The sequence below is a fragment of the Squalius cephalus genome (genome assembly GCF_949319135.1).
Source record: "Squalius cephalus genome assembly, chromosome: 6".
Taxonomy (NCBI): Eukaryota; Metazoa; Chordata; class Actinopteri; order Cypriniformes; family Leuciscidae; genus Squalius; species Squalius cephalus.
This window is the reverse complement of record NC_137127.1, coordinates 45,601,798-45,627,362: the sequence shown is the minus strand read 5'-3', so window position 1 is coordinate 45,627,362 and position 25,565 is coordinate 45,601,798. Positions and strand designations below refer to the sequence as shown.

The following is a 25,565-nucleotide window of genomic DNA, read 5'->3' as shown; positions in this document are numbered from 1 at the left end:
TCATCCTATCAGAATTTTGAGTTGTAATGTTTTTTTATAAAGTGACTTGTACAAAAGAGTAAGCTAAGCAGTACAGTAAATCATCTTCAGCAAAAAGTATAAATTGTAGATTCAATTTTCTAATCCATGCTGTGATTTGTCAAGAGGTGTAAGAGGTGTCACATTTTGAAAAACTTGTAAAGTAAACGCCACACTGACATGCAGATCAAGGTAGTTTCTGTTGCATTGCCTTGCACAGTCTAATCTATTATTTAACAGCTTGGGCTTCGAAAGTGTTGCATGGTTTCAGTGTGTGTTGTTTTCTTCACACAGAAGACCCGAAGCATTTCCCTGTCAATGGTCTGACCTCCAGTTTCCAAGAATCCCGCTACCCTTCAGACTACTTCTTCAGTGAGTATCTGCCTTTTCTTTCAGTTTGCGTCATCACAGTACCCGAGTACACGTTCACCGCTTCTGCCATGACTATAATGGGAGATGATCTAATGATCTGTGTGTGAAGGAGGTTAAACCGTCCTTAATGCCTTCCTTAAAGGAAGAGTTCATCCATAAATGAAATTTCTGCCATTATTAACCCACGCTTATGCCATTCAAACATGTATGATGTTAAGTACACTCAAAAAAGAAATTCACATAAACTTATTTGTTACTGTTAAACAAGTAAATACTATAAAAGCAGCATGAAAGTGGTTCAAATGACTTGCGTTCTTTTGTGTGAAGAACAGATTAAAATTTAATAAGGCATGCAGAAATATCATAACCAATATTTCATTTCTTAATTATGGACAAAATGGCCGATAGTAATTATTTTGTCAAAATAAATTCAAGTTGAAAATCAGTTGTTTTCAATGTTACAAGTGAATTTAGGCATCACAACATTATAATATTTTTTTAGTCACTAATATTAGTATCAGCATTTGCTAATATTTGCCAGTATTTTTATATTTGCATATTTAAAAAAAAAAAAAAAAAAAAAAACTCTAAGTGAGCGTTACATGTAAAACATTATGCAATGAGTACAAACAATTAAATATCTAATATTGATCGATGCAATGAAAAAAATGAATACAGGGACAATGCAAAATATACATTAACCTTAAAAAGGAGAGATGCATTATACCAGGTTGTAGCACTTGTGCTAATTTCCACCTGTAGTCCCTGGGCAGGCGGATGTCAACAGATAAAGTCTTGCACAATAATACATTTATCCCAAAACAGCATTGAAATGATCACACCCTTCATTCATTCCTCAGCATTCATTTACAAATACACTCTCACATACACATCAATTACAATACATTATGTGAACATGTTTGTTTTAAAACAAGAATGCTATCTGCTAATTGAAATCATTATTCGCTGAAAATCTTCACCTCCGCTGCAGCTCAAATCAAACATGCCAACTCTTTGTGTTTTTATTTCAGCTTATTTGAAGCATAATAGCCCTGGTGCAGACAGCCTTTGGTCACTATGAACTGTCATTTTATGGAAAAGGTCTATGTAAATCCTGTTCTTTTCAAATCTTTAACTCTTCGTCTTCCTTTCCTCCAGACTATGGCATTGAGCATCCTCAGTGCGTGCCTCCCTCCGAATACTCCGAGCCGAGCTTCATAACCGAGTCTTACCAGACCCTTCACCCGATTAGCTCGGAAGACCTGCTGTCACTCAAATACGAGAGCGAGTATCCAAACGTTATTCTGCGAGACGCACCTCTCAATCCACTGCAGGGAGACTATTTTTCAGTCAAACAGGAAGTCGTGTCACCCGACAACATGTGTGTGGGTCGCATTAGCAGAGGTGAGTATGGGCCAAAGGTCATGTGTTTCGATGCTTTTGAAATTGCGAGTTCATGCAAGATAAAGTTTGAGGCATCGTCAAACGGTCTGGGAGACAAAAGCGAATTCCTCTCGTCTTAGATGCATGTTTACGATCTCGCATCGGGGCTTAAATGTATCCCATCAACCCTCGCAGTGATCAGCAGTGAAAACAAACTCTTCTCATCTCGCATTACTGCAGTTATGCGCCAATTGCCAGGGAATGAAGTAGACCGTTGGGTTTATTTGTGGTCCTATCATACACCATCTCTAGATGCTCTCGACTGCCTGCGGTGGGGAAAAAGGAGAGAAAAACAAAGATGTTTGCTTCAAAGTGAGAGATGTTTGAAGCCACAGAGCGCTGGTAGCCGTCTTTTGTGTCAGCGCGTCCTGGTGAGGTTACGGTACTGGGGTAGGAGGTGTTTTTGTGAACCTTAGGTTCTCGTAAGGAGCGAGAGGTGTAAAGCGTGAAAAGAGCGTTCCGGTTTCTCATGAAGTAACTTTACCTCACGTACGTTTGGTTTCACTCCCACTCGTCGAATAAACAGCGTGCCTCGCTCTTCATGGTCTGAGCGTCACGCAGCTGAACAAATGATCCAGATTTGGATTGGACATTGAGATTTGTCAAAGGCGCTTGTATATTATTGAACAACGCAGAGATTTAGGCTTTCGCCCTCTAGGTACACGCAGGCTTTATGCGCAGTAAATCTCAGCTTTGTGTTTTTTTTCCTGCGTGGGAAAGAATTTGTGGTGCCACCAAACTCGCATGTGGCTTCAATTTTTCAATTGAAGATTTCAGGATCAGGCCCAGCTCTGTATTATCTTTCATTCTGTAATTGACATTCACTCGAGACTGGGCTTTCATCTCCAGTTTGGCCCAAAATAGAGAGAAGCAATTTGTTTTGATTTTCTTCCAATTAGAGAAAACCCAAATATTTCCACATGGATATTGTGTAAGAGAAACACAGTGTGGTGTGGAGGGGTTCTAGATTTTTCCACGTGGTTGGGTCTAGACCGCTTGTGAACTTCCCTGGCTGGTGTACTCGCGAAAGACTTTACACCCTCTCTTTGGTTAGAAATATAAGACCAGGGTCCTCATTTATTCGAGCCTAAAGTTCAGGAATGCCATCTTTCAGCAAATGAGCACACTGTAAACTATTGTTGGTTTAGCTTAAAGTACGTTACCTGGTTGCCTTAACATTTTGAGTTCATTGAAATGGTTTAATCAACAGAAAATCAAAATATTATGTTATCTGAACCACATTAATTATCTAAGTTGATTTGACAAAAGAAAAAAATATTGTGATGATACATCATGATGACAATATTTTTTTACAGTGCAGCTGCTTTGTGATTTGACGTCACTTAAGTAATCCATTAAAATATAAATTTAGGATAATTCTGCGTACATCTTTATAAATGAGGCACATGTTTTTTTAAAAGAAAAGTTTGTCATAAGTCACTGTTCTGTGAAGATATTTTGAAGCATGCACATGCTCCTCTTTTCCATGCATTAGGTCTGTTTGAATATGTGGATTTGAAAATGCCCGTGAATAATGTTTAATGATGCTGAAATCTCCATCTCAGGTAAGCTGGGAGGTCAAGATTCGTTCGAGAGCATCGACAGTTTCGAGAGCTGTGACCGGCTGACGCAGTCCTGGAGTAGCCAGTCGTCGTTCAACAGCTTACAGAGAGTTCCCTCGTACGACAGCTTCGACTCGGAGGACTACCCCACTGCACTGCACGGGCACAAGCCAAAGGGAACCTTCAAAGACTACGTGCGGGAGCGCTCGGACCTCAGCAAGGACAAGCCGGTCATCCCGGCAGCTGCGCTCGCTGGGTACACAGGTCAGCATTAACATCTGCCTCTCACAACCTGCAATTTGGGTTCAGTGCATTAGAGTTATATTATATTATATTATATTATATTATATATTATTGTATAAGTAAAAGTGTTGAATGTGTCAGTGGTATTATCGCTGTTTTTAGCCATGTTGCATGGCAATACAGTGGTATTTTGGTCATGTACCATGGTATTTTTGAAGCATGGAGCAACTCACTTCTATCATTTATAAATGGTGATCACACAGTCTCACAGTATATATTACCATCTGATGCCATATCATGGTCCTGCCACAGGGATAATGCATTATATGGTATAAATCATATCAAAAGCCTTATATGATACATCATATAATATATAGAATATTGCATACCATGTCATATCAAAAACCATATGTTTTTGTTCATTTATCATACCATAAATCATATTGTTTTTCATATCACATATCATATCAACAACCATATAATATGATATATGGAATATCAGATACTATATCATATCAAAAACCATATGAAATGATATATAATATGATATATGGATTATTGCATACTATGTCATATACTGTTATTCCATTTATCATACCATAAATCCTACTATTCATCATATCATATCAAAAAACATATGATGTTATTTGATATATTATATCATGTACCATATCATATTTTATACCATATATGTTATTCCATCTATTTTATCATAACCTGAACCCATACCATATATTTACACACGTCAAATAAAATGAAATCTCTTTAATGAAAAAAAAAACAAAAAAAAACAAGAAAGAAAGAAAACTGCAATTTTGGAATCACAAGTACGTGTGTGTTTCCTGCTAATCGAGGCGCCTTGTTTTGTCTTTCTGGGACGTAGTTGCTTCTGGATCAGTGACAGGGTTTCGTGCACTAGTTTCGATGCATTGGTGCACTTCGTAACCGCAGAGCCACATTTGTTACAAGTCTGTAAGAATGTCATCGCAATCTTTTTCTCTGCACAACTGCTGCAGTGATCAAACTTATGAACCAGCTAACATGCCACACCCAGGCTTTCTTCAAGCTCTCTCTCTCTCTCTATCTCTCTCTCTATCTCTCTCTCTCTCTCTCTCTCTCTCTCTCTCTCTCTCTCTCTCTCTCTCTCTCTCTCTCTCTCTCTCGTCACTGCCACCAGCTCTCCGTTTCTTTCTCCGCTGTTTTCATCTTGTTCTCCTTATCTGCGGCCCACATCTCAACCCATTTCCCAGGTCGTCTTGGCAACAGCACAAAGTGATAACAGCCCTGTGCACTTAAGATGAGAGCTCCTTTATCGGCCCATCTTCGAGGGGCTTTTTTAACCTTGTGCCTTATGTCTCAAACCTACCTGCTCATGTCATATATCTGAGCAGAAAAAAAAAACACTCCCCTACCCTAAAAGAAAGAACACAGGGCCCACTTACTATGTGTGGCACATTTCATTTCTATTTTAGGTTCTTTTGAACTTATAAAGAGCTGTGTTGCACGCACCTGAGTTGATTGTCGTGGAATTTTCTATACTAGATCCGAGCTAAAAAAAAAGCATTTATTTGTACCTGTCTTGTTGGGGTGTTTCTGTGTATGTGCAAGAAATATATATATATATATTTTTTTTTATATGGACTGAACTACCTGTTTTCACTAGTGTTACCCACAGTGTCAACAAAACAGGCTTCAGAGTTCAGAGATGAGGTAGATAAAGCCAGCTAGTGACAAAAATGATCCACTTGCTCGCAGAGCTCTGAGGTTTTCGTGTTTGTCTTCATTAATCACGTATGTAAGTACAAATCCATCAGATCTGTGAGGAGAGCAACACAACCACAGCACCGCAACACTTTCTTCAGCGACGGCTGATTTTTAACTTTATAGAGCGGCTTCCTCGCACAGACACGCACACATTAAAGGCACAGTTCACCCCCCCAAAATGAAAACTTTGTCATCATTTACTCATTGACCACCGAAGGATCTTTAGCAGAACGTTCACCCTGTTTTTTGAAGTGGAGACTCCAAAACTCCAAAAATGACAGAAAATGCACCACAAAAGTGCCATAAAAGTATTTTATTACTACAGACTCTATTTCAGTTCTTCTAAAACAATACGATAGCTTTGTGTGGAAAAATAGACCAGAATTATGTTTTTAAGACTCTAAAGAACAATAAGCACAATAAAGTTTCATTAGTTAACCTTAGTTATTGCATTAACTAACTATGAGCAATACATTTGTTACAGTACTTATTAATCAATGTTAATGTTAGTTAAAAACACAACTGTTGATTGTTAGTACATGTCATCTCCGTTCCATTAAATAATATTAACAGATGCAACCTTTGTTTTTAATAATGCATTATTAATGTTGCAATTTACATTAACTAAGATACTTTTGCAATGTTAGTTCTTGTTTACTAATGTAGTGACGTAATGTTAACAAAGTGCTGTCCGTATTCTGCTACTTGTATGGTGCTTTTGTTGTGCTCACTAGTCACTTTTATTGAATGAAAAAGTGCAGCGCAAACATTCTGCTAAACATCTCATTTTGTGTTCAATGAAAGACAGAAAGTCATACGTATTTTGAACGACATGATCATTCACCCACACATATTTATTTTAGTGTGAACTATCCCTTTAAGCCCAATGCTTTAGATCCAAGTTGTTTTTCCCAGATCAACTTCATGAAATCCTTGCCTTTGCTTGTAATCATGCTCTCACTCCAGGCAAAGTGGCCTTAATGTACTTTCAAAGCTTTGTTGAAAGTCAGCGCTGGATTTCTGTCAGTCTGAGGGTTTGGTTTAGGCATGTAGGACAGACCGATTGCTTTCCATTCCCGGCTCCTTTGGGTCTAATGAGGGTGTGTTACAGTAGCCGTGCTTATGGAATGTGTTTTAATGCATTTACCTACATAAACAGATTACTGCATTGATCCAGATGAGTGATTTTGTGGATTCATATGTTTAGCAGACAAAGAGAGGCAGGCAGACAGAGAGGGAGAGGGTTAGAATGAACTGTTGAATTGTTGATGAGAGAATCTGTTTCAGAATTGCATTAGTGTTTTATTGCATTATCGGCAAGGATATTTTTAGCCGGATGTAACATGCAGTGGGGAATTCACTAAGAATGAGTTGTGCCTGCTGTTATCACCACTTATTTTGCATGTGCGTTGCTTTGATTTACCGCCCAGTTCACCAAAAGCATTACGCGGGTAAACATGTGACATTAATTGTGTGTAAACTTTTGTAAAATAAGCCTAATTTACAAAGAAAGGATGCATTGAAATCAGGGGATGTGCCATGTGCCAGTTGATGTGTCAATGATAATAATTGCCGAAAACTGATAAATGAATGAGATTAAAATCCTATACTCTGTTTAAATAATTGAAAAATAAAATAATTGTAAATTTAGTGTTCTAAAGTATGAAAAAAGAATATTCATGTTGAGATTTGCTTGGAGGTGATCTGAATGTAAGCATGCACAAATTAAATATCGATAGCCTACTGATAAATGTACAAATCTGGTGCTAATATATAGTGCAGGACTTGATGTTCACAGGAGATTAGACTCTCTCTTCTCTTCACTGTTGTTTTGCAGCAGGTGTGATATGAAGTGACGGTTCATTTTAATGTGCACAAACCACAAGATGAAGAAAAGCCAGAACTAATCTAGACGGGTACACGAGCTGCTCTGCTGCTGCCTACACACTGTGAAGCTCTTGCAGGATAGATCTCGCTCAATAGGTCAACACGACCACATAAACCCTTCACGCTAGTCCTGAAATCGCTTCTCACAATTAAATGCATTAAGATGCATACGGTTGCAATATTTCAAATGTCTCCTTAAATATGTCACCGTGCAGAAAGGCTAAAGTCTTTAAAGTTGACCCCATCATAGTTTGGGGCGAATGCAATGTTAAAGCTTGTGAGAAACACCTCTCGTTTTGCAGATGGCCGCCAAGGGCTTCTCTCTCTCACACCCACACGGCCGTTCACACACATGTAGACATCACACACATGTGTGCTTTCAAATGCACCCGGGCGACATGCAGACATATACATCATGGTTTGCGTGATCAAACACATTTATCCGCCAGATATGTAGCCTTGGGGCAAATCCAAATGATGTCAGTGGTTTGGAATTCACATAAAAAGCCCAAACTCGAGTAGGACATGCGGTCTGGTGCAGTAGCCAGTCAATACTCCATTGTGTCACGCCGGTCTCTGTTTTCGTGCAGCGTGACATAAAGCTAAAGGCATGTGAAACTCTGTTTGGACCGTGATTTGAAATCTAACATTTCTTTTAGACTTAATGCAGTAGAACTGAAGAGTCTAGAATGGTGATCATGTGGTACTTTGACATATGATGCATACATTAAACTTGAGTACTTGAGATCAATGGGCATATTGTTGTGAACATCCTCCATAGGATTGTATTAAGTCGTTGTGGTGTTGTGTGTCCATTCAGGCAGCGGACCCATCCAACTCTGGCAGTTTCTGTTGGAGCTCTTGACGGACAAATCCTGCCAGTCCTTCATCAGCTGGACTGGAGACGGCTGGGAGTTCAAGCTTTCCGACCCTGATGAGGTGAGGGGTTGTAGTCAACATGCTCTGTATAGGTGGGGAAGAATAGACTCAAACAAAATAAAAATAAAGGGAAAAATTCAAAAAGTACAAAAGCTGCTTTTTAAAAAAAAAAAAATTGACAAAATAGGGCAATGCCAGGCTATTATAGTTAACTGAAACTAAAACTAAAACCATTAAAAAAAAAAATTACTGATTTTTTTTTTTTTTTAAACATAACTTATTTCAGCTTGTCTGCAGTGCAGTTCACATTTCCATTTAGTTTAACGATGACTAAAAACTATATTGACATATTTAAAAAATAAAACTTAAAAAAATGACAAACTACATAAAATTTTATATATATATAACTCTATATATATAACTTATATATATATATATATATATATATATATATATATATATATATATGAATAAGAACTATAATAGTATCTCAAAGATACTAAATATAATAATAGAGTTAGTTAGTTGAAATATCTAATTCAGTCATGAAACTCTAGAGGGCGCAGACTGATAGATCCTTTACATGATCATTACTACACGGCACAAGCTGATTGGCCTCTGCTGATCCTGCATCCAATGAGATCGCTTGCTCAACATTTAAATAGTTTGTTTCAGTGTTTGCTGTAAGTTAGTCGTACAGTGTGCTATCAGAGTTCCTCTTAACCCCTCCACCTCCCAAGCTCCACCTGCCTAGATCTGCTACAGGATTTATGTGTGTATTCATGCAGCAGCAGCATATCTTACATGCTCACAGCAGCGTGTCTGTGCATTTATTAGCAGAAGCGAGTGCATAGCAATAATAAACAGCAGCAGCGTAGCAGGTCTATTCCGCCAACATGGCCATATTCAATAGCATGCTAAAACTATTCCGAGAGTTTATGTTATGCTTATATTACCAAAACACAGAACCAAAAAAGGTGTAGCTAGTGAAGTAAATGCATATATTAAATATGTAAGTGTGTTTTGTACTGTTGTTTTTCAGAGACTAACCATTTATCAGTTGAAAACCAATTATTATCTCTAGTGTATCTGATGCGATCACTATACCACCACTGCAAGAGCGCAGGGTTGCACACACTATAGAATCTCATGAGCAAGCGAATGATTATTTTGTGGGTTCCTGATCCTGACCCGTGTCTCCTTGACCTCTAGGTGGCACGTAGATGGGGCAAGAGGAAAAACAAGCCCAAGATGAATTACGAGAAGTTGAGTCGTGGTCTACGCTACTACTATGACAAAAACATCATCCACAAGACGTCCGGCAAGCGCTACGTCTACCGCTTCGTGTGTGACTTGAAAAGCCTACTGGGATACACTCCCGAAGAGCTCCACACCATGCTAGATGTCAAGCCTGACACGGATGAGTAAAGTTTGGAAAGGGTGGGGGGGAGGCTGAAAAAGTCCTTTACAGACCCTGGAAAGAAAAAAAAAAACGGGTCGTCCATTTTCGGGTCCAATCACATTCCATCTTAACACTTAGTCGTGGTCCAGTCTTGTTTTGAGCTCATACGGGACAAAAAAGGAAGCATCAAAACATTTACCAAAGTTTAGAATTTGTAGACTTTGTGCGTCTATATTGTTTATAGTTCTGCGGGGAAGGGAAAACTCTAAGTTCAGGTAGAACTGCCGTTTTGTCCCAGTAGCACAAACACCGGGAAGGAACAGAAGACAAAGAGATGGACATTTCTTGGACTGAATGCTCCTGTTATTAAACGCATTGCCAAAATTAGAGACAAGAGGAATATCGCAGAAATATTTACAATTAAGTTACTTACTGTTTCTGTCTCCTTGCTTACCCACCAGGAGGAAGTGAGTTCTCAGCCGGACCAAATTGTTTTCATTTTTTTGTTTTATTGTTTCTTAAAGATCTATGCGTCAGTATTAATATGTGGAGAGACCAATCGTATTGAGATGCTGTCCGGACAGAGATTGCACCGTTTGTTTTTTTGTACATTTTCATATGCAGAAGATGAAGGTTTATTGAAGTGAAACTGTGCTTAGATATTCTCTCTGCTTCTTTTAAGGTCACGTTCGGTTATATGGGTTGCTCTTACCACAATGTCCATAGCTGAAAACGCTGTTTTTGATCACCAGATCAAAATAGATACCAGAGTCTCACCCTTTTCAGTTGAAAGAGACGCACCTCAGTCAAACTGAGAGACGCATATGAAAGCGGCCGTTGGCTTCTCAACGGTGACAGTCGCAGCACACGCACACGTTTGTGGTGAGAAGAGTGTGCGTTTATGACACTGCTGGTGTCGCTTCATCACTTGTATTAGGACAAAAGACATTTCAAACATTTCTTGCCTTGGCTTTGTTTGTACGTGAATCATTTTTCATAAAGTCTTGCCTTAATATAGCACACCGTGTTTATGAACTTACTGTGTTTTCTCGAGGTAAACTGAAACATGCGTCGGAAACTGAAATGTCACTCAACCGGGCCTCTTCGCTATCAAACGGTTTGCTGGCAGTGCTAGACTGAACCGAAAGCCATAAACCCGAGACGTTTGAGAACGCGCCATGTGAGGTGTTTTAACCTTGAGAACGGTCTTGTGCGCTTCAGCCATGTTGAAAAGTGCACACCTCAGCATGCATCTGGATTGTCAAAGTACGTGAGATGGATTTTGCAGCGGCAACGAAAGATTTTTTTTTTTTTGGGGGGGGGGGGGGGGGGGTGTTTTATTTTCCAGATGGTTTGTGAAAGTGTCTATTACTGGTAGTGGCTGATATAATGTAAAGATAGGAGGACCACCAGATCATGCTGATACTCTCGGCAGCTTTAAAGATGATTGCGTGTGCTACAACTGGCTACCAAATATCACAAGATCGAAAATGGGAGTGCGTTTCGTATTGGTTTTTAAAGATATTTAAATGCAGTATTATAGTCATTGAACTGTTTTAGTCATCGCTGGTTGGGACTTAAGCCAGAGTTGCATTGCAGTGTACTTTAAATGTAGTTATTTGGAGAAATTGCACATAAAATGTGCAAACTTGACACTGAAATGCAAAGTACCAGTATTTTCAGTACTTTAAAAGGCTAAGTAGAATCATTTTATGCCGTCTTCAGCGCAGCATTTCGACTGTTTCACTGTGTGGGAAGGGTCTCGTCTCGTACACAAGACCTTGTGGGAAAAGCCAAAGTTAAGAAGGTTCTTCTATGAAAACAAATCGTATTGTTTACAGAGGCAGATGCTACCCATCCTGATTGGTGGAGATGTGGAATTGTCTATTTTTACAGATAACATTTCATAAAATTGCTAGATTGATAAATAAACCATATTCACAAGCTCAGAGCTCAGAATTGAAGCTCGTTTTAGACACACATGAACAACAACAAAAAGTGGTACATCACCTTAACAAGCTTAAAAGTCTCACTGATTAACAAGAGAACATGTTCTGACGGAAGAAAGCGTGATTTTTGTCAAAGCCCACAGTGATGCTACCTGACATATTCTCAAACCACACCGAAAGCCAGCGACATGTTCCATGGAAACAAGTCTTATTTTAATAAGGTTCAGATCATAATGCAGTCTTTGTCCTGATTGTAAAAAGTGATGCATTTGTGTGAAACTCAAGACTTTTGACAGATGCATACATACTGAGTGTTGTTTTTATTTCCCCACAATTTTGCCTTATTTTGTATATTTTATATTTCTGTATTTTTTTTTTTTTTTTTTTTTTTTTTTTTTTTAATGAGAATTTTAATGTATTTAGTTCACAAACATTTTGATATTTTTCAATAATTTATATTTTATAAACTTTGAAATATGAGATGCAGACAGCTGGTGCTTTCGTGGGGAAAAAAAATAAATAAAATAAGGTAGCGCAGGACAAAATGTAGCGATTTTTTTTCTTTTATATGAAAAAAAAAAAAAGAGAAAAAAAAAAGTTGAATTTAAGGAATTTTAAAGACCTGTCTGCTTATACAGTTCTGTATAGATAAGGCTGATGCTGGCCCATCATTATGTTCCGCTGGAGAGTTTTATATACAGTAGCTTCTATTTCTTATTGTACTTTAAATTGTTATGTTATTAAAAATATATGTGGAGAAAATGATCCGTGTGCTGCTTCGTTATTCATTCCAAAATGAATCTATTTGCAATAATGCTGAATCAAAAGTAGCACGAAGGAAGACACACCCATATCAACCGATAACTCTCACAAACACAGGTATGAAGTTGCTAACGCATGCAGATTATCACCTTGCTCTCTCTCTCTCTCTCTCTCTTTCTCTCTCTCTCTCTCTCTCTCTCTCTCTCTCTCTCTCTCTCTCTGTGCAGCGCTCTGCAGGCTTTGCGGCAGATTTGTGGTTTTGTTCATTATGAGTCTTGGTTAAATGAGCAGCTCTTTTCTTTCATTGCTAATCATCTTACACACCACAAGCTGCAGTTGTTCATCAAGCAAAAGCCTTCACATCACGGAAAGACAGGCTGTTACCTTTGATTCTCACACTCAAGATTTGCGTGCTGCATCTTTGGGCTTTTTTTTATGAGCTACGGGCTCTTCTGAGGAAGGGGACAGGTACTATCTTCATTTGTGGTTGATCGTGTATGCAAAGAAGACCCTAATTAAAGCCCACTGATGTAAGAATTAAAGCAGGCAGTCCATTCTGAAGGTACAATGTACAGTAACTTACAAATGGCAAGGGCCGTCTCTTCTTATCATTGCTTGTCCTCTCCGTTAAGATCCAAAGAAGCTTTCTTGACTGTATAAATATGGGTTAATATTGCCAAAGCATACCCCCCCCCCCCCCCCAAAAAAAAAAAAAAACTCCACAAAATAAAAAAAAAGAGGCTACAAAATTTCAGCAATAAACCATTTTATAGAGTTTTAAAATTTCGAACAATGCAAAGAAACTTTGACATAAAATGATTTCTGGGCCATGTGTGTACATCATGTGACCGAAAGAAACCAAACCAAATACTAACTAGACCATTTGAAATGCTAATGTTTCCATTCAACTTTTCACTGATTATGCTGATTATAATTTGAATTGTTCACATAAATGTCAGGGGATTCACCTCAATCTTTGCACCATTGCTTTTGTGGAAAGAAAGAGTCAGTGGTTTGTGCATAATCAGAGCACAGGTCAAGAAGAGTTGTTGCAGTTATTTTGTGTGCACTAGACCAGAGATCTGGAAATCTGTTCTGAGTTGAGAATTAGTCAGGACTTTTCTTAGTCCGTCATGGTGGTCAGATTATTCAGCATTTTCTATTTGGAGATGCATCATATTCCGGTATACTCTGTGTAGATGTAGTTTCTGTCTTTGACATTTGGAAATGAAACGGTCATTGGCAGGTTACATTTTTAACTTTTTCCAGTTGATTAAACAAAACAATTAGGTTACACAATTAGGTTACACTTAGTTACATTGTACTTACTCAAATAAGTACTGGGTAATATGAATTAACATGTACTTACTATAGAGTTAAGGTTAGAGTTTGGCTTAGGGTTATCATACTGTTATTACTATAGTAAGTAAATGTAGTAACATGTCACTGTCACAAGTGTTACCTAATAGGGTTATGATCTATTACCTAACCCTAACCCTAAGTGTGGGCCGAGATTTTTGATAATTTACCATATTTTCAGGAATAACAAAACAGGTGAAATATGTAAAAAAAACCCTTAGACTATATGTGACCCTGGATCTCAAAACGAGATTGCACGGGTATATTTGTGGCAATAGCCAACAGTACATTGTATGGGTCAAAAATATAGATTTTTCTTTTATGCCAAAAATCATTAAGATATTAAGTAAAGATCATGTTCCATGAAGATTTTTAGTAAATTTTCTACCATAAATATATAAAACATTTATTTTTGTGAGTGAATGCAGCAAAATCGCCAACACAAATGAACAACTTTAAAGGCGATTTTCTCAATGTTTAATTTTTTTGCACCCTCAGATTCCAGAATAGTTGTATCTCAGCCAAATATTGTCCTATCCTAACAAACTACACATCAATGGAAAGTATTCAGCTTTCAGATGATGTATACATCTCAATTTCAGAAAATTGACCCATGTGACTGGTTTTGTGGTCCAGGGTCACATATGTAGGAATATAATTGTAAAGCCTGGTGTATGTAAGTGCTGCTGAAGTGGATATTTCTGACTGAAAAAAAACTCATTTTGGGGGTAACACTTTATTTCGAAGGCCCACTTTAGACATTCTACTAACTATAAGTAACTTTGCAACTACATGTCAACAAACCCTCATTAGAGTATTAGTAGAGTGTCTGCGTAATATCTGCTAACACTTTATTTTTATACTTTTATACTATAAGTTTAAAGTAACTTTGCAACTACATGTCAACTAACCCGAACCCTAACAGTCTACTAATACTCTAGTGAGAGTGAGTTGACATGTAGTTGCAAAGTTACTTAGTTAGTAGAATGTCTAAAGTGGACTATTGAAATAAAGTGTAATCAGTAACTTTATTTTGATGGTCCCTTTTGAACAATCTGTTGACTATAAGTAACTTTACAACTACCCTACATGTCAACTAACTCTCATTACAGTATTAGTAGACTGTTTGCTTAATATCTGCTATCACTTTATTTTGATGCTCCTCAACAGATATTCTTCTGACTATAAGTAACTTTACAAGTACATGTCAACTTATTCTACTAACCAGAACCCTAAAATAACAGTCTACTAATACTCTAATGAGAGTTAATAGACATGTAGGTGCAACGTTACTTATAGTCAACAAAATGTGTTAAAGGGACCATCAAATTAAAGTGAAACCAAATAGTCCTTTTTTTTTTTTTTTTTTTTTTTTTTTGCGATTCTGTTTGGTTCAGCTGATGCTGTGTGGATTTTTTTTTTAAACTCGCTATTATTTTGACTTTTTGATGCATTTCAGGTGACATTGTGACTTGTTTGTCTGCTTCTAATCTGATGGTAGGATACAGGAGACAGCTGAGGCCAGCCATAGACTTCAGCATAAATATTTGTGCTCAAACTCCACACACTTCTCCATCTCCCGTGTGTGTGTGTGTGTGTGTGCGTGAGTATGTGTGTGCGCGCTAGAAAGATACAGAAATTCTTCAACAGCATGCAGGCATAGGGCATCACCTAACTTCACCACTTATAACACTTTTGCACTTGCAAAGATTTTTTTTTTGGTCTATCTTTCTCTGCCTTTCTTTCTTTTTCTTTTTTTTTTTCACTTAACCGTAATGGAAAATTACCTCAGTCAGATATGAAAATTACCCCTTTGAAATCCCCAACTGTAGGTGCCTTCAAACCCACAGACACACAGTGTTTGTGTAACCTGACAACCATTTTCTAAATTTTTCTACTGCATAGTACAAAAAAACCCAACAGAGATCCGCTTCCCAAACACTCTCATGCAGATCTTCCTCATCAACTTCATGCTATATTTATAATTATATGCATATTTAGGGTAACTATTGAAGGAGTTTATTTTAGCAAGATCAGATTCATTATGAACAGTTGTGCTGGTGTGTGTTTGGCGACGTGTGTGATCACAGTTGTGTGCGGATAGGCAAAGGTGAAGGTGAGGAACCACCTGCAAACGTGAACCTAGTGCTGAATGATGTCTATAACACACAGACCTTGAACATTTGTGCACTTTTGTGTGGTCAGTTGTGGACATGACAAGATATTAAAAGAATGAAGTACAGACAAAAGTAGAGACAAACCACTTTTTTCTTACGTTAGTAAATTTTGCTTTCACAAATTCTCTTCATTCAGACCAGTGGAAGGAAAACACCCGAAGTACACTTTAAGTGTTTATGTGATTGCACTTTGTAACACATTATTGTAGGGACCAATTTTCACTATTGACTAGTTGCTTATTAGCATGCATATTACTAGGATATTGGCTGTTTATTAGTACTTAAAGCACATTTTAATGTCTTATAATGCATGATCATTTTCTACATCCCTTAATCCTACCCAATACCAGAACTTAACAACTTCTTTACTAACTATCTTTAAGCAGTCATTAGGAGTTTATTGAGACAAAAGTTGTAGTTAATAGTTAGTTAATAGTTAGTTAATAAAGTTACCATAAGGTAACTTTGCAGCTACATGTCAACTAATTCTCATTAGACTATTAGTAGACTGACAGGTTAGGGTTAGTAGAATAAGTTGACGTAGTTGCAAAGTTATTTAGAGTTAGTAGAATAAGTTGACGTAGTTGCAAAGTTATTTGTAGAATGTCTAAAGTGGACTATCAAAATAAAGTGTTACCCATGCATGCATCCCAAATAATCCGTTTATAATTGGACTGATGGCTCAACAAGATTGAAAAGCCTTCATGTAAACACCTTAACACATCCAATATAGCTTGATCTGAATGAAATCTTGATCAGTTTGAAAGAGGTGGTGTAGACCTGAAATGATTCAATCATCATGTACATCCTTAAATACGACAATCTTCTCAATCAGATTCAGAAATATCTTGCATGCATTGTGCAGTGCCGTGATGCATATGTTTACCAGAGCCCATTTATAATAAGATCTCTGTTTACATCCGTTTTAGTTAAGTTTATTTACGTCTTACGAACTGGTCAGGATAAATGCACTGCATAAAGGCATCTAAATGAATATGTGAATCATATTGTAACGTTTATAAACCGAACTGAGTCCATGTAATCATTCTGTGTTGGTGCTTCTTTGCACTGTAAAAAATTTCTAACCCTCCCAAATCAAAAATTTCAAGTGGCCGATAACATCTAAATTTTTCAATTGGCCCAAGTGAAATTCTGTAAATTATAAAATTAAATTTACAGATTTTCACTTGGGCCAATTGAAATTTACAGAATTTCACTTGGGCCAATTGAAAAATGTAGATGTTATCGGTCACTTGAAATTTTTGATTTGGGAGGGTTAGAAATTTTTTACAGTGTGTCAGTTACTTTAACATCAGAAAACATTATCGTATATTGAGTAGCATCTGACTGAACGGCTGCTTGATTTTCATGTCAGAACCGCCTGGTCCCGTCAGTGGTGTTTTGAGGCTAGCTGTGCTCCTAGCTCATTAGCTCGCAAAAGCGCCATGTATCCCCGTGAGGAGCTGGAGAGAGAGATGGCCCTCATGACGCATGTTAAGCTCCTCTCAGTGGTTCCATTACGCCAGAGCTCGTGAAATACGAGCCCATTCCTGGTTCCCCAATGTCCTCTTCATAACACTGTCTTCTATTCTGGGCTCATTGTCCTGAACGGTCGAATCTGGTCCGGGTCAATATTACCAGGGATCAGTAACACTGTCTTGGGACTTCATTACAGCCCCATAACTGAGCCTATTGGACTATCAGTGTCTGATCTATCTCTATTCTCATGGTTTCTGCGATGACTCATGATCTGCTTGCAAATTATTATCTTTATTTTAATCCATTTACTGTAAGCCGATGTTTAAAGGTGCTTGATTTAACATCAAATATTTAAATAGCAGACTATTTTAATGAAACATTGGAAGTATCTATGCATTACTGGGTTGATCTACTCACAATGAATGTACTAGTTATTCTGTTGTGAACTTAATTTGTACTTAACGTTTAAATCGGAAACAATAATTACCTAACAAATGTAATTTCATTCATTCGTGTGTTAAAAAACTATATTTACAGTTGCACCTAGCAATTTAGGCCCTGTTTACACCTGGTATTAAGATGTGTTTTGGTCGACTGGATCACAAGTGGACGACGCTAAAATGACAGATGAACAAAACACCTTAATGTATCAATATTTGCATATCTTACAACAAATTAACAAAGAATCAAGAAATGTCTGGTAAATAAACATTCATTCATTCATTCATTCATTCATTTATTTATGTTTACAAATATACATATGGATAAAATAAAGCTGAAATTGAATAGAAAACGAAATATTTATCGTTATTATATGCAAATATATTTAAATATGCAAATGAATCTAATTAAGACATCTCTGCTATAAATAAAATAAACTAAATAAATATAAATCTAAAATGAAAAATAAACCAAACTAAAATCTGCATTAATGGGTTAATCTACTCATTTATGTTCATAATAAATACTTTAATTTTACTATCATAACCCCAATTTGTACTGACAAAGTTATTTATAAGCATTAAAAATGCCTCTGAATCTAATTAAGACATCCCTGGTACAAATCAAATACATACAAACAAATATAAACCAAAACAAAAGAAAAAAAGTCTGGGCATTCATGAGTTATCCTACTCATGTGAACCCAATTTGTATTTACTGTTAAATATGATTCAATAGGAAACATCAAAGACCCTTATAAATGTCATTTCATTCATGCGGCGTCATACATTCTCTCTCTCACATCTCAGTGTCTGCATCTGAGTGAAGACGTCCTGACCCAGATTTAGCCACAGGTGGGGAGTGTATTATGAGTGTGTAGGGGGGTCGGGGCTTGGGCCGCACAAGCTTTGCCTGCAATTTGCATTTTTATTACTCTTGTCCTAGTCCAGGTCTCCCGTAATGTGCTACCGACTCACAAAGACACCTCCACAACCTCCTCGTGTCCCTGCCCAGATGAAAGCACCCTCGCCGGGGCCGCCGCGTATTCATGAGGGGCCAAAAGCTGAGGACCTGCCATTCGAGACGGGAAATGGAGATGTCTTCAGATGGTAATGTGGACTTTCCATCAGGAATGCTGATTGATTTTTGTTTCAGAAGGCATGACAGCTTATAAACCAGTAGACAGGTACAATGAAAAGTGAGTGTGTTTGTTGGGGGAAAGCCGACAGGGGCCGAAAAGGTAGACGGAGGGTCAGCGGACGATCTCCACTGCGTTCAACACCTGACATTTCTGTGCTAAAAGCTTGAATCATGTCAGCGCTCATGATGAAGTGCACTGAATGCGTTTATTATGCTGGTATTGTAATAAAAAGGCAAGTGGCTGCACCTGCAAAACCCACATCAATAATGTAATATTTGGTATTTGCGAGAAAAATGTGCTTATGTTGTCATTAAATCCTCTTTTTCACCTCCGATCCAGATTTATACGTCCGAGTCCATTTCTGCTGGCCGCAGTGTGTGATTCCAGGCACATGTTTGCACAAGTGTGTGTATGTAAGCGCAGCTGGCTGAGAACAGAATCTGCTGCATGTCCAGTTGTAGGTTTGAATGTTTTCACTTCTCTTTTACTGCGCTTCGTTTGGGAGTTTGCACGCCTTTCCCAGGACATCTGCTCCCTGCGCCCACGGTTGGCCTCTCGTCCAATCGGGACGCTCCTAACACCCTTCAAATGATCCGCTGACGTCCTCCGATTGGCCGACGGAGGCAGGGCCCAGAAAGAGAAGAGTCAGGCCTGAGAATTTTCCGAAACCTCCCCACCTCCTCCATGGCTTTCTCGGGCCAACATCTGCTTCCAATCACAGTTTCTCCAGAGAGAGCCCCCTCCCTTCAGCACGGTCCACTTTTCAAGGGCCCCCACTGGAGAACTGTTCTTGGGATTCTCCTAATGGACTCCGGGCTTGTACTGACTCGAACGCCGATTCTCATCCCAATATGAGGTTTAAGAGGTTTTATAGGAAACGCATCTGGATAAACGTAACACTTGGCCTAGAATGATTCAAACACAGACTCTGCTCCGTCCAATATGGGGGAAACATGGTAAGTACTGTGGGAAAAGGCTTCTTGGTGGGAAATTCATATGTAAACGCTACGTGGCCTTATGAATGATTCAACGGTATGAGGATAACAGTGAATAAATGACATATTAAAGGGATAGTTCACCCACAAATTAAATTTATCCCATAATTTACTCACCCTCAAGCCATCCCAGGTGTATATGGCTTTCTTCTTTCAGCCAAACACAATCAGAGTTATATTATAAAAGTATCCTGGCTCTTCCAAGCTTTATAACGGGAGTAAGTGAGTTTTTGAAGCCCAAAAAAGTGCATCCATCCATCATAAAAGTAATCCATGCGACTCCAGGGGGTTTATAAAGGCGAAGCGATGCGTTTTTATAAAAGAATGATCAATATTTATAACTTTATATGCTATAATCACTGGCTTCCGGTAGTGGCCGTACGCGAGTCTAATTCCAGCGGAAAAGTGACCTCTGACCTGACGCATAACGTAGGATGTAGGAGTATCGTACGCTCAGGTGAGAGTAGACTCCCTCGTGGCTTTACAAACAGGGCTGGGCAACAAATTCAAGCTCCTAAAATACTTCTCCTTAAATATTCTCGTTTTAGACTTCTAATTCATGACTGGTGTTTTGTTTTGCTCTATTCTCTGAGCTTCCGCGTTCATCAACACGTCATGCGTCGGGTCAGAGGTCACTCTTCCACCGGAACTATGACTGACTTTTGTGCATTCAAAAAATGCAAACACTGCAAAGCCATATAAAGATGGGCCTTCATACTGCAGTTGGAAGAAGATGAGTCTCGCTGCCTCATATATACATGTTTGAAGTGGTTTTGAAAGGGTTTAGGGAGGGCTGCTAGACCACCAAACTACTGCAGTAAGCGTGCTCTCCCACGACATCTAGAGCCACTGAGGCCAAGGTCAGCTCTCTCTCTCTCTCTCTCTCTCTCTCTCTCTCTCTCTCTCTCTCTCTCTCTCTCTTGATTGTCTCACTGGCCTTCAATACCCATCAAACGCAGTTTTCATGTGTGGTCGCTTTTGCAGTTTTTTCTCTGCATGACTTTCAACTGTACTGAGAAAATAAACAGCTGCAAAGGCTAATAATAACAGGTACTTACCGTAAATATTCACAACTTAGATTCGTGGATCACTGTGGGCTAAAACAAACACACAAGAGATGGAGCAGCAGCATGGATTCCCATTACCAGTGACTCCATGTTTTCCTTCAAGAGCTTCTGTGATGATTGGATGCTGGCATCTGGAAAAGCAACTCGTTCTTTTTGTTTTTTTGTGGTGGAAAAAAGGGGGACATAAACATCCCTCAAAAAGATTAACAACCCAGTTTACTTTCTGTTTACTAGGGTAAGGGAAAGAATCCAATTCCTCCAAAACAAAGAACGCTGCAAAAAAAAAAAAAAAAAAAAAAAAAAAAGAAAAAAACGTTCATCCGCAGGTGAATTTTACGCTACATAAACTCTTTTATAATGTGCCTTTTCAGAGAGTTGTATGGAAAGAAGGTCTTAGAAAGAAAAACTTAATTTTAAAAAGCTCAACTGGTCATTGGCAGCTTTTTCAGAAGACTTTTTTTCATAAGTATTCTTCCTACCCATTTTCTTCATAAGCAGGTATACAAAAAACAATACAGATTTGTTAACCAAGCTTCTCAGAGAAAGATAAAAAACACATGATTCCATTCAAAAAATACATATTTGAAAATCTAAAAGAGGGAGAAAAGTAACTCTATCAAAGTCATGAACTACACATTGAAGCAGTACAAATGATGTAATCTAATCAGTAATGGCAATGCAATATAAAACTATTGACTACACATCATTGATTATAAATAAGATACCATATATATGACATACAGTACTGTATATTCAAAGAAACATACAAAAAAAAGTTGCTGGCTTAATTTTTTAAGTACAATCATCTTGGATGTTTAAGTAATTTAATCTTAAATTACATTAAACTGGCTTAAAGCAACACCATGTAACTTTTGCTCTCGGGGTCCCCCTACATTTGGGAAACAGTATTGTCTTCTACTTCTGTCGTAAAATCTGTCATGGTTACACCAGGGCATACACGTGCATTTGTTGACAAGCCGATACCCCCGAACTCTGTAGAAGGAGTTCTCACGTCTTGGGCAGACTTCCTGCGTTGCGTGTGAAATGTCTTCATTCCAGGTACAGTGGCATATATTTCAGCATGTCATATGAATATAATTTCATGGGTTTTATTTTTTCATCGAAAACTAGCATGTTAGTGTTTACTAGCTACCAGATTGATAATTCGCTCCTCTACTAGCATTGCTTGATTCATGAAGATAAATGGAGGACCAGATAACTTCCGTAACATAGCCAGGCAGACAACAAATTCGAAAAACTAGAGATAGTATGCAAGCAATATACTTACTAGTCCAATAGCATGACGGCCAAGTCAGCATCGGTCGGGCATTAGAAGACATTACATTAGAAGATGATAATGTTCACAAAAGCCCATCAGACAAGACAGTACGAACACAAACGCCAGGACAAAGCAGCAGAACAATCATACATCTTAACATTTAAACATATTCATCAGCATTTGAAAGTGACGGTGGGTTGATTGGTTGTAACACATCCAGAAATGAAAATGAAGAAAGTGATCGGACTCTTATCACTTCAATTCTCTGCTTATTAGAAACTGAGCCATGCAAGGACCTCCTCCTTTAGCTCACGCCAGCGAGCGAACGCTGGACCAATATTGATCCTCGTCCGGACTTTGATTTTGTCACTCTCCCTTTTCTCTTCCTAGTCTCCTCCGACAAAACCTTTGCCTTCTTCGGTTTCGTTACTGCTTCGGTCATGACAACAACATACACACGCTATACCAGCCGGAAAACAAACGCTAGTTGGGCTCTCACGTCTGAATTTGAGGAAATGGGTGGTGGGGGAAGTGAGGTATGCCGTAAAGCAGTCGAATTTTGTAGTTCTTTTTGTGCTCGGGTTACTACCCGAACCCCGAAGTTCCGTAGTGCCAGAAAAAGCGATACAGACCCCATCAGGCTATGGCAGACGTGTCATTCAACCTATTGTAAGTCGATGTACCATCACAAGGGTCTTGGAAATATATTATGAAGGTTGAAAAACTACATGGTGTTGCTTTTAAAAAAAGAGTTGAATCTTGCATAACAAAAAAAAAAAAGTTGAAAATTGCTTAACTTACTTTTATGAGTAACTCACCTCCTTTACCTCCTTTACCTTTATTGCTTAACTTACCTCCCATGTTGTCATAACCTTTGAGTGACTTTTGCAACTAAATGTCAACTATCAGTCATTACAGTATAAGTAGACTGTCTGATTAATATCTACTAACACTTTATTTTGATACTCCTCAACAGATATTCAACTGACTATAAATAACTTTGCAACTACGTCAACTTATTCTACTCAAACCTAACAGTACTAATACTCTAATGAGAGTTAGTTGACAAGTTGTTACTTATAATTAGTAGAATGTCTAAAGTGGACCATCAAAATAAAGTTTAACCAACTTATTTAATGGAGAAAATCAATGGTGTTTTACTTTCACAATCAGCTGTTGCGCTATATCAAAAGTAAGTGTATAGAAATAATGCTAGTCCAGTTTAGGCATATATTTAGGTATATGTTTAGGTACAGTATATGTTTAGGTATATGTTTAGGTATATGTCATCTTATTTGAGCTTCCTTCCTGTTAAACCCTGAGCACTTATGCCATAACAATTGATCTTGATCTGATTTATTGTCCAGTGTGCTGACCGAGCTTCCTTTATACATTAACTTGACATGCAAGGAAGATATTCCTTATAACTCCATAGGCTTTTTTTTTACTTTAAACCAGCAAAATAACTTATCTCATTAGATCTGTGGTATGGTAATGTTAATATTACTCAGTATGCATGTTAGCGGTCTGAACTGCCAGTTTCTGTTGCGGTGGGCAGTGAATAGTGGTGAAAGATGACATTTATGTTCTCATCTCAAATTTGCAGTTCAAATCATGTTCTCTTCCTAAGCTGCCCACATTTGGCTATTTATAGAAAAGAAATGCACACAAATAGTGACTAGTACCAAAAGAAAATCAGCCCCATCAAGTAAAACATGAGCAAAGCAAGATAAAGATACGAGGGAGGAAAAATAGTACTAGCCACTTTGACATTTTCCATAATGAATCATCTTAACTTACTTCTCATGCACTCATCAGATTCTCTGATAGGCTAAAACCACCATCATCTTATTCCAAAGCTGAAATCGCAAAAGCCATCTTACGAGGTAGCACACTCATTTAAAGGACTGTGATTAATTCAATTTCGTTTAAAGAGCCTGCATTTTTGTTAAAAGAAGACAACGATGTTGTCAGGGCGTTATAAACAGTCATAAATGATGTGAAGAGATCTTGCATCATTCAGTGGTATTACGTCTAGCTTGGGATGGCGAGTTAACAGAAACACTGATAAAAGCGAAAAAAAGATAAGACTGATAAAAGTTGAACTTGGAATTAAATATATTCTCTCGGAGAAACCATGCAGTTCTGTGCTTCAGGCTTTAACCCTTGTATTATGTACAGTAAGTCGGGGTACGGATGTTATTTCCTGGTCAAATGTACTTTTTGGATTGAATACAATTAAATATAAACAAAGGTAAAACAGTAAACCTTTAACATTAATACTTCTCACAGAATAAAAAAGTAAATATGAGAACATTATTTTTAAAACAGTATTTATCAACTATTATCAACAGTATGTGTGTGTGTGCGCGTGTGTGCATGTGTGTGTGCGTGCGCACGCGTGTGTGTGTGCGCGTGCTTGCTTTCCTAAAGCTCAAACAGTAGAGCATGGCGCCAAGATCATGGGTTCGATTCCCAGTAAAAATCACACGCATAAGCTGATAGAAATTTCTCAGATTTTTTCTTCCAATAAAAGTGTCCACCAAATGCATAAATGTAAGAAACTGACATCATTTCTTTGGGGTCTAACAGGTAGCTTTTGGCTTTCTTAGTTGGGAACACTTAATATTCAACAATATTATTGATCTTCTTGCATTGACACCATTATATGAGAACTGAACTGAGCTGGACGATGGCATCACGGTTTTCTCCAGAGCGGCTTATAAATGAACTAAATTTATAACTTTTTTACAACAAAAATTAACCATCACTAAACTTACTTAAGCTGGACTGTGACGTTATGTTCTTCTAGATCTGCTGTACAGCTGAAGCAAACTGTGTTGCATTATTTTCCTGTTATCAATGTAAAGCTGCTTTGAAACAATCTGTATAGTAAAAAGCGCCATATAGATAAAGGTGACTTGTCTTGACTTGGGGTCTGTGTCTTTGAACTCTCTCATCGTCACTTGTTTTGCAAAAATGTTGCCTCAGGTACGTTTTTCCAATGAGCTAGCTTGTGTTGCAATATAAGGCTCAATATGATCTAATCACATGATAGATCCCTTATTCATTTCTTCCAGGAGTGTGTGTGTGTGTGAACTGACTCATACTACAGTGGAATTGGCATTTGGCACAGCAGATCACAGCTCTGGAGGAGTCAGTCGGGAACCTCCGTAAACTTATTCCACTCCAGTGACGTGAACAAGCCCATTAACTGTGAGAAAGAGTGGAGTCACTAGATGAGCCAACACATCTGTAAACAAACGCATAGACATTTACATCTTAGCACATCCCACTGGTCCTCACGGGGATATGAATAAACCAAAAATGAGTGGGAATATGAATG

At 38.1% G+C, this 25,565-nt stretch overlaps 1 protein-coding gene across 1 annotated transcript in view; it reads left to right on the top strand.

The window, feature by feature from the left end:
* The window catches only part of ets1 (v-ets avian erythroblastosis virus E26 oncogene homolog 1), a 51,296-nt gene extending 40,707 nt beyond the window's left edge, over positions 1–10,589 (top strand). The window contains 5 exon segments of the mRNA XM_079874119.1: positions 313–390; positions 1,549–1,794; positions 3,399–3,659; positions 8,110–8,228; positions 9,381–10,589. Coding sequence (XP_079730245.1) covers positions 313–390; positions 1,549–1,794; positions 3,399–3,659; positions 8,110–8,228; positions 9,381–9,596 — 920 coding nt within the window. The 3' untranslated portion in view covers positions 9,597–10,589.
* Positions 10,590–25,565: the final 14,976 nt, after the last annotated feature.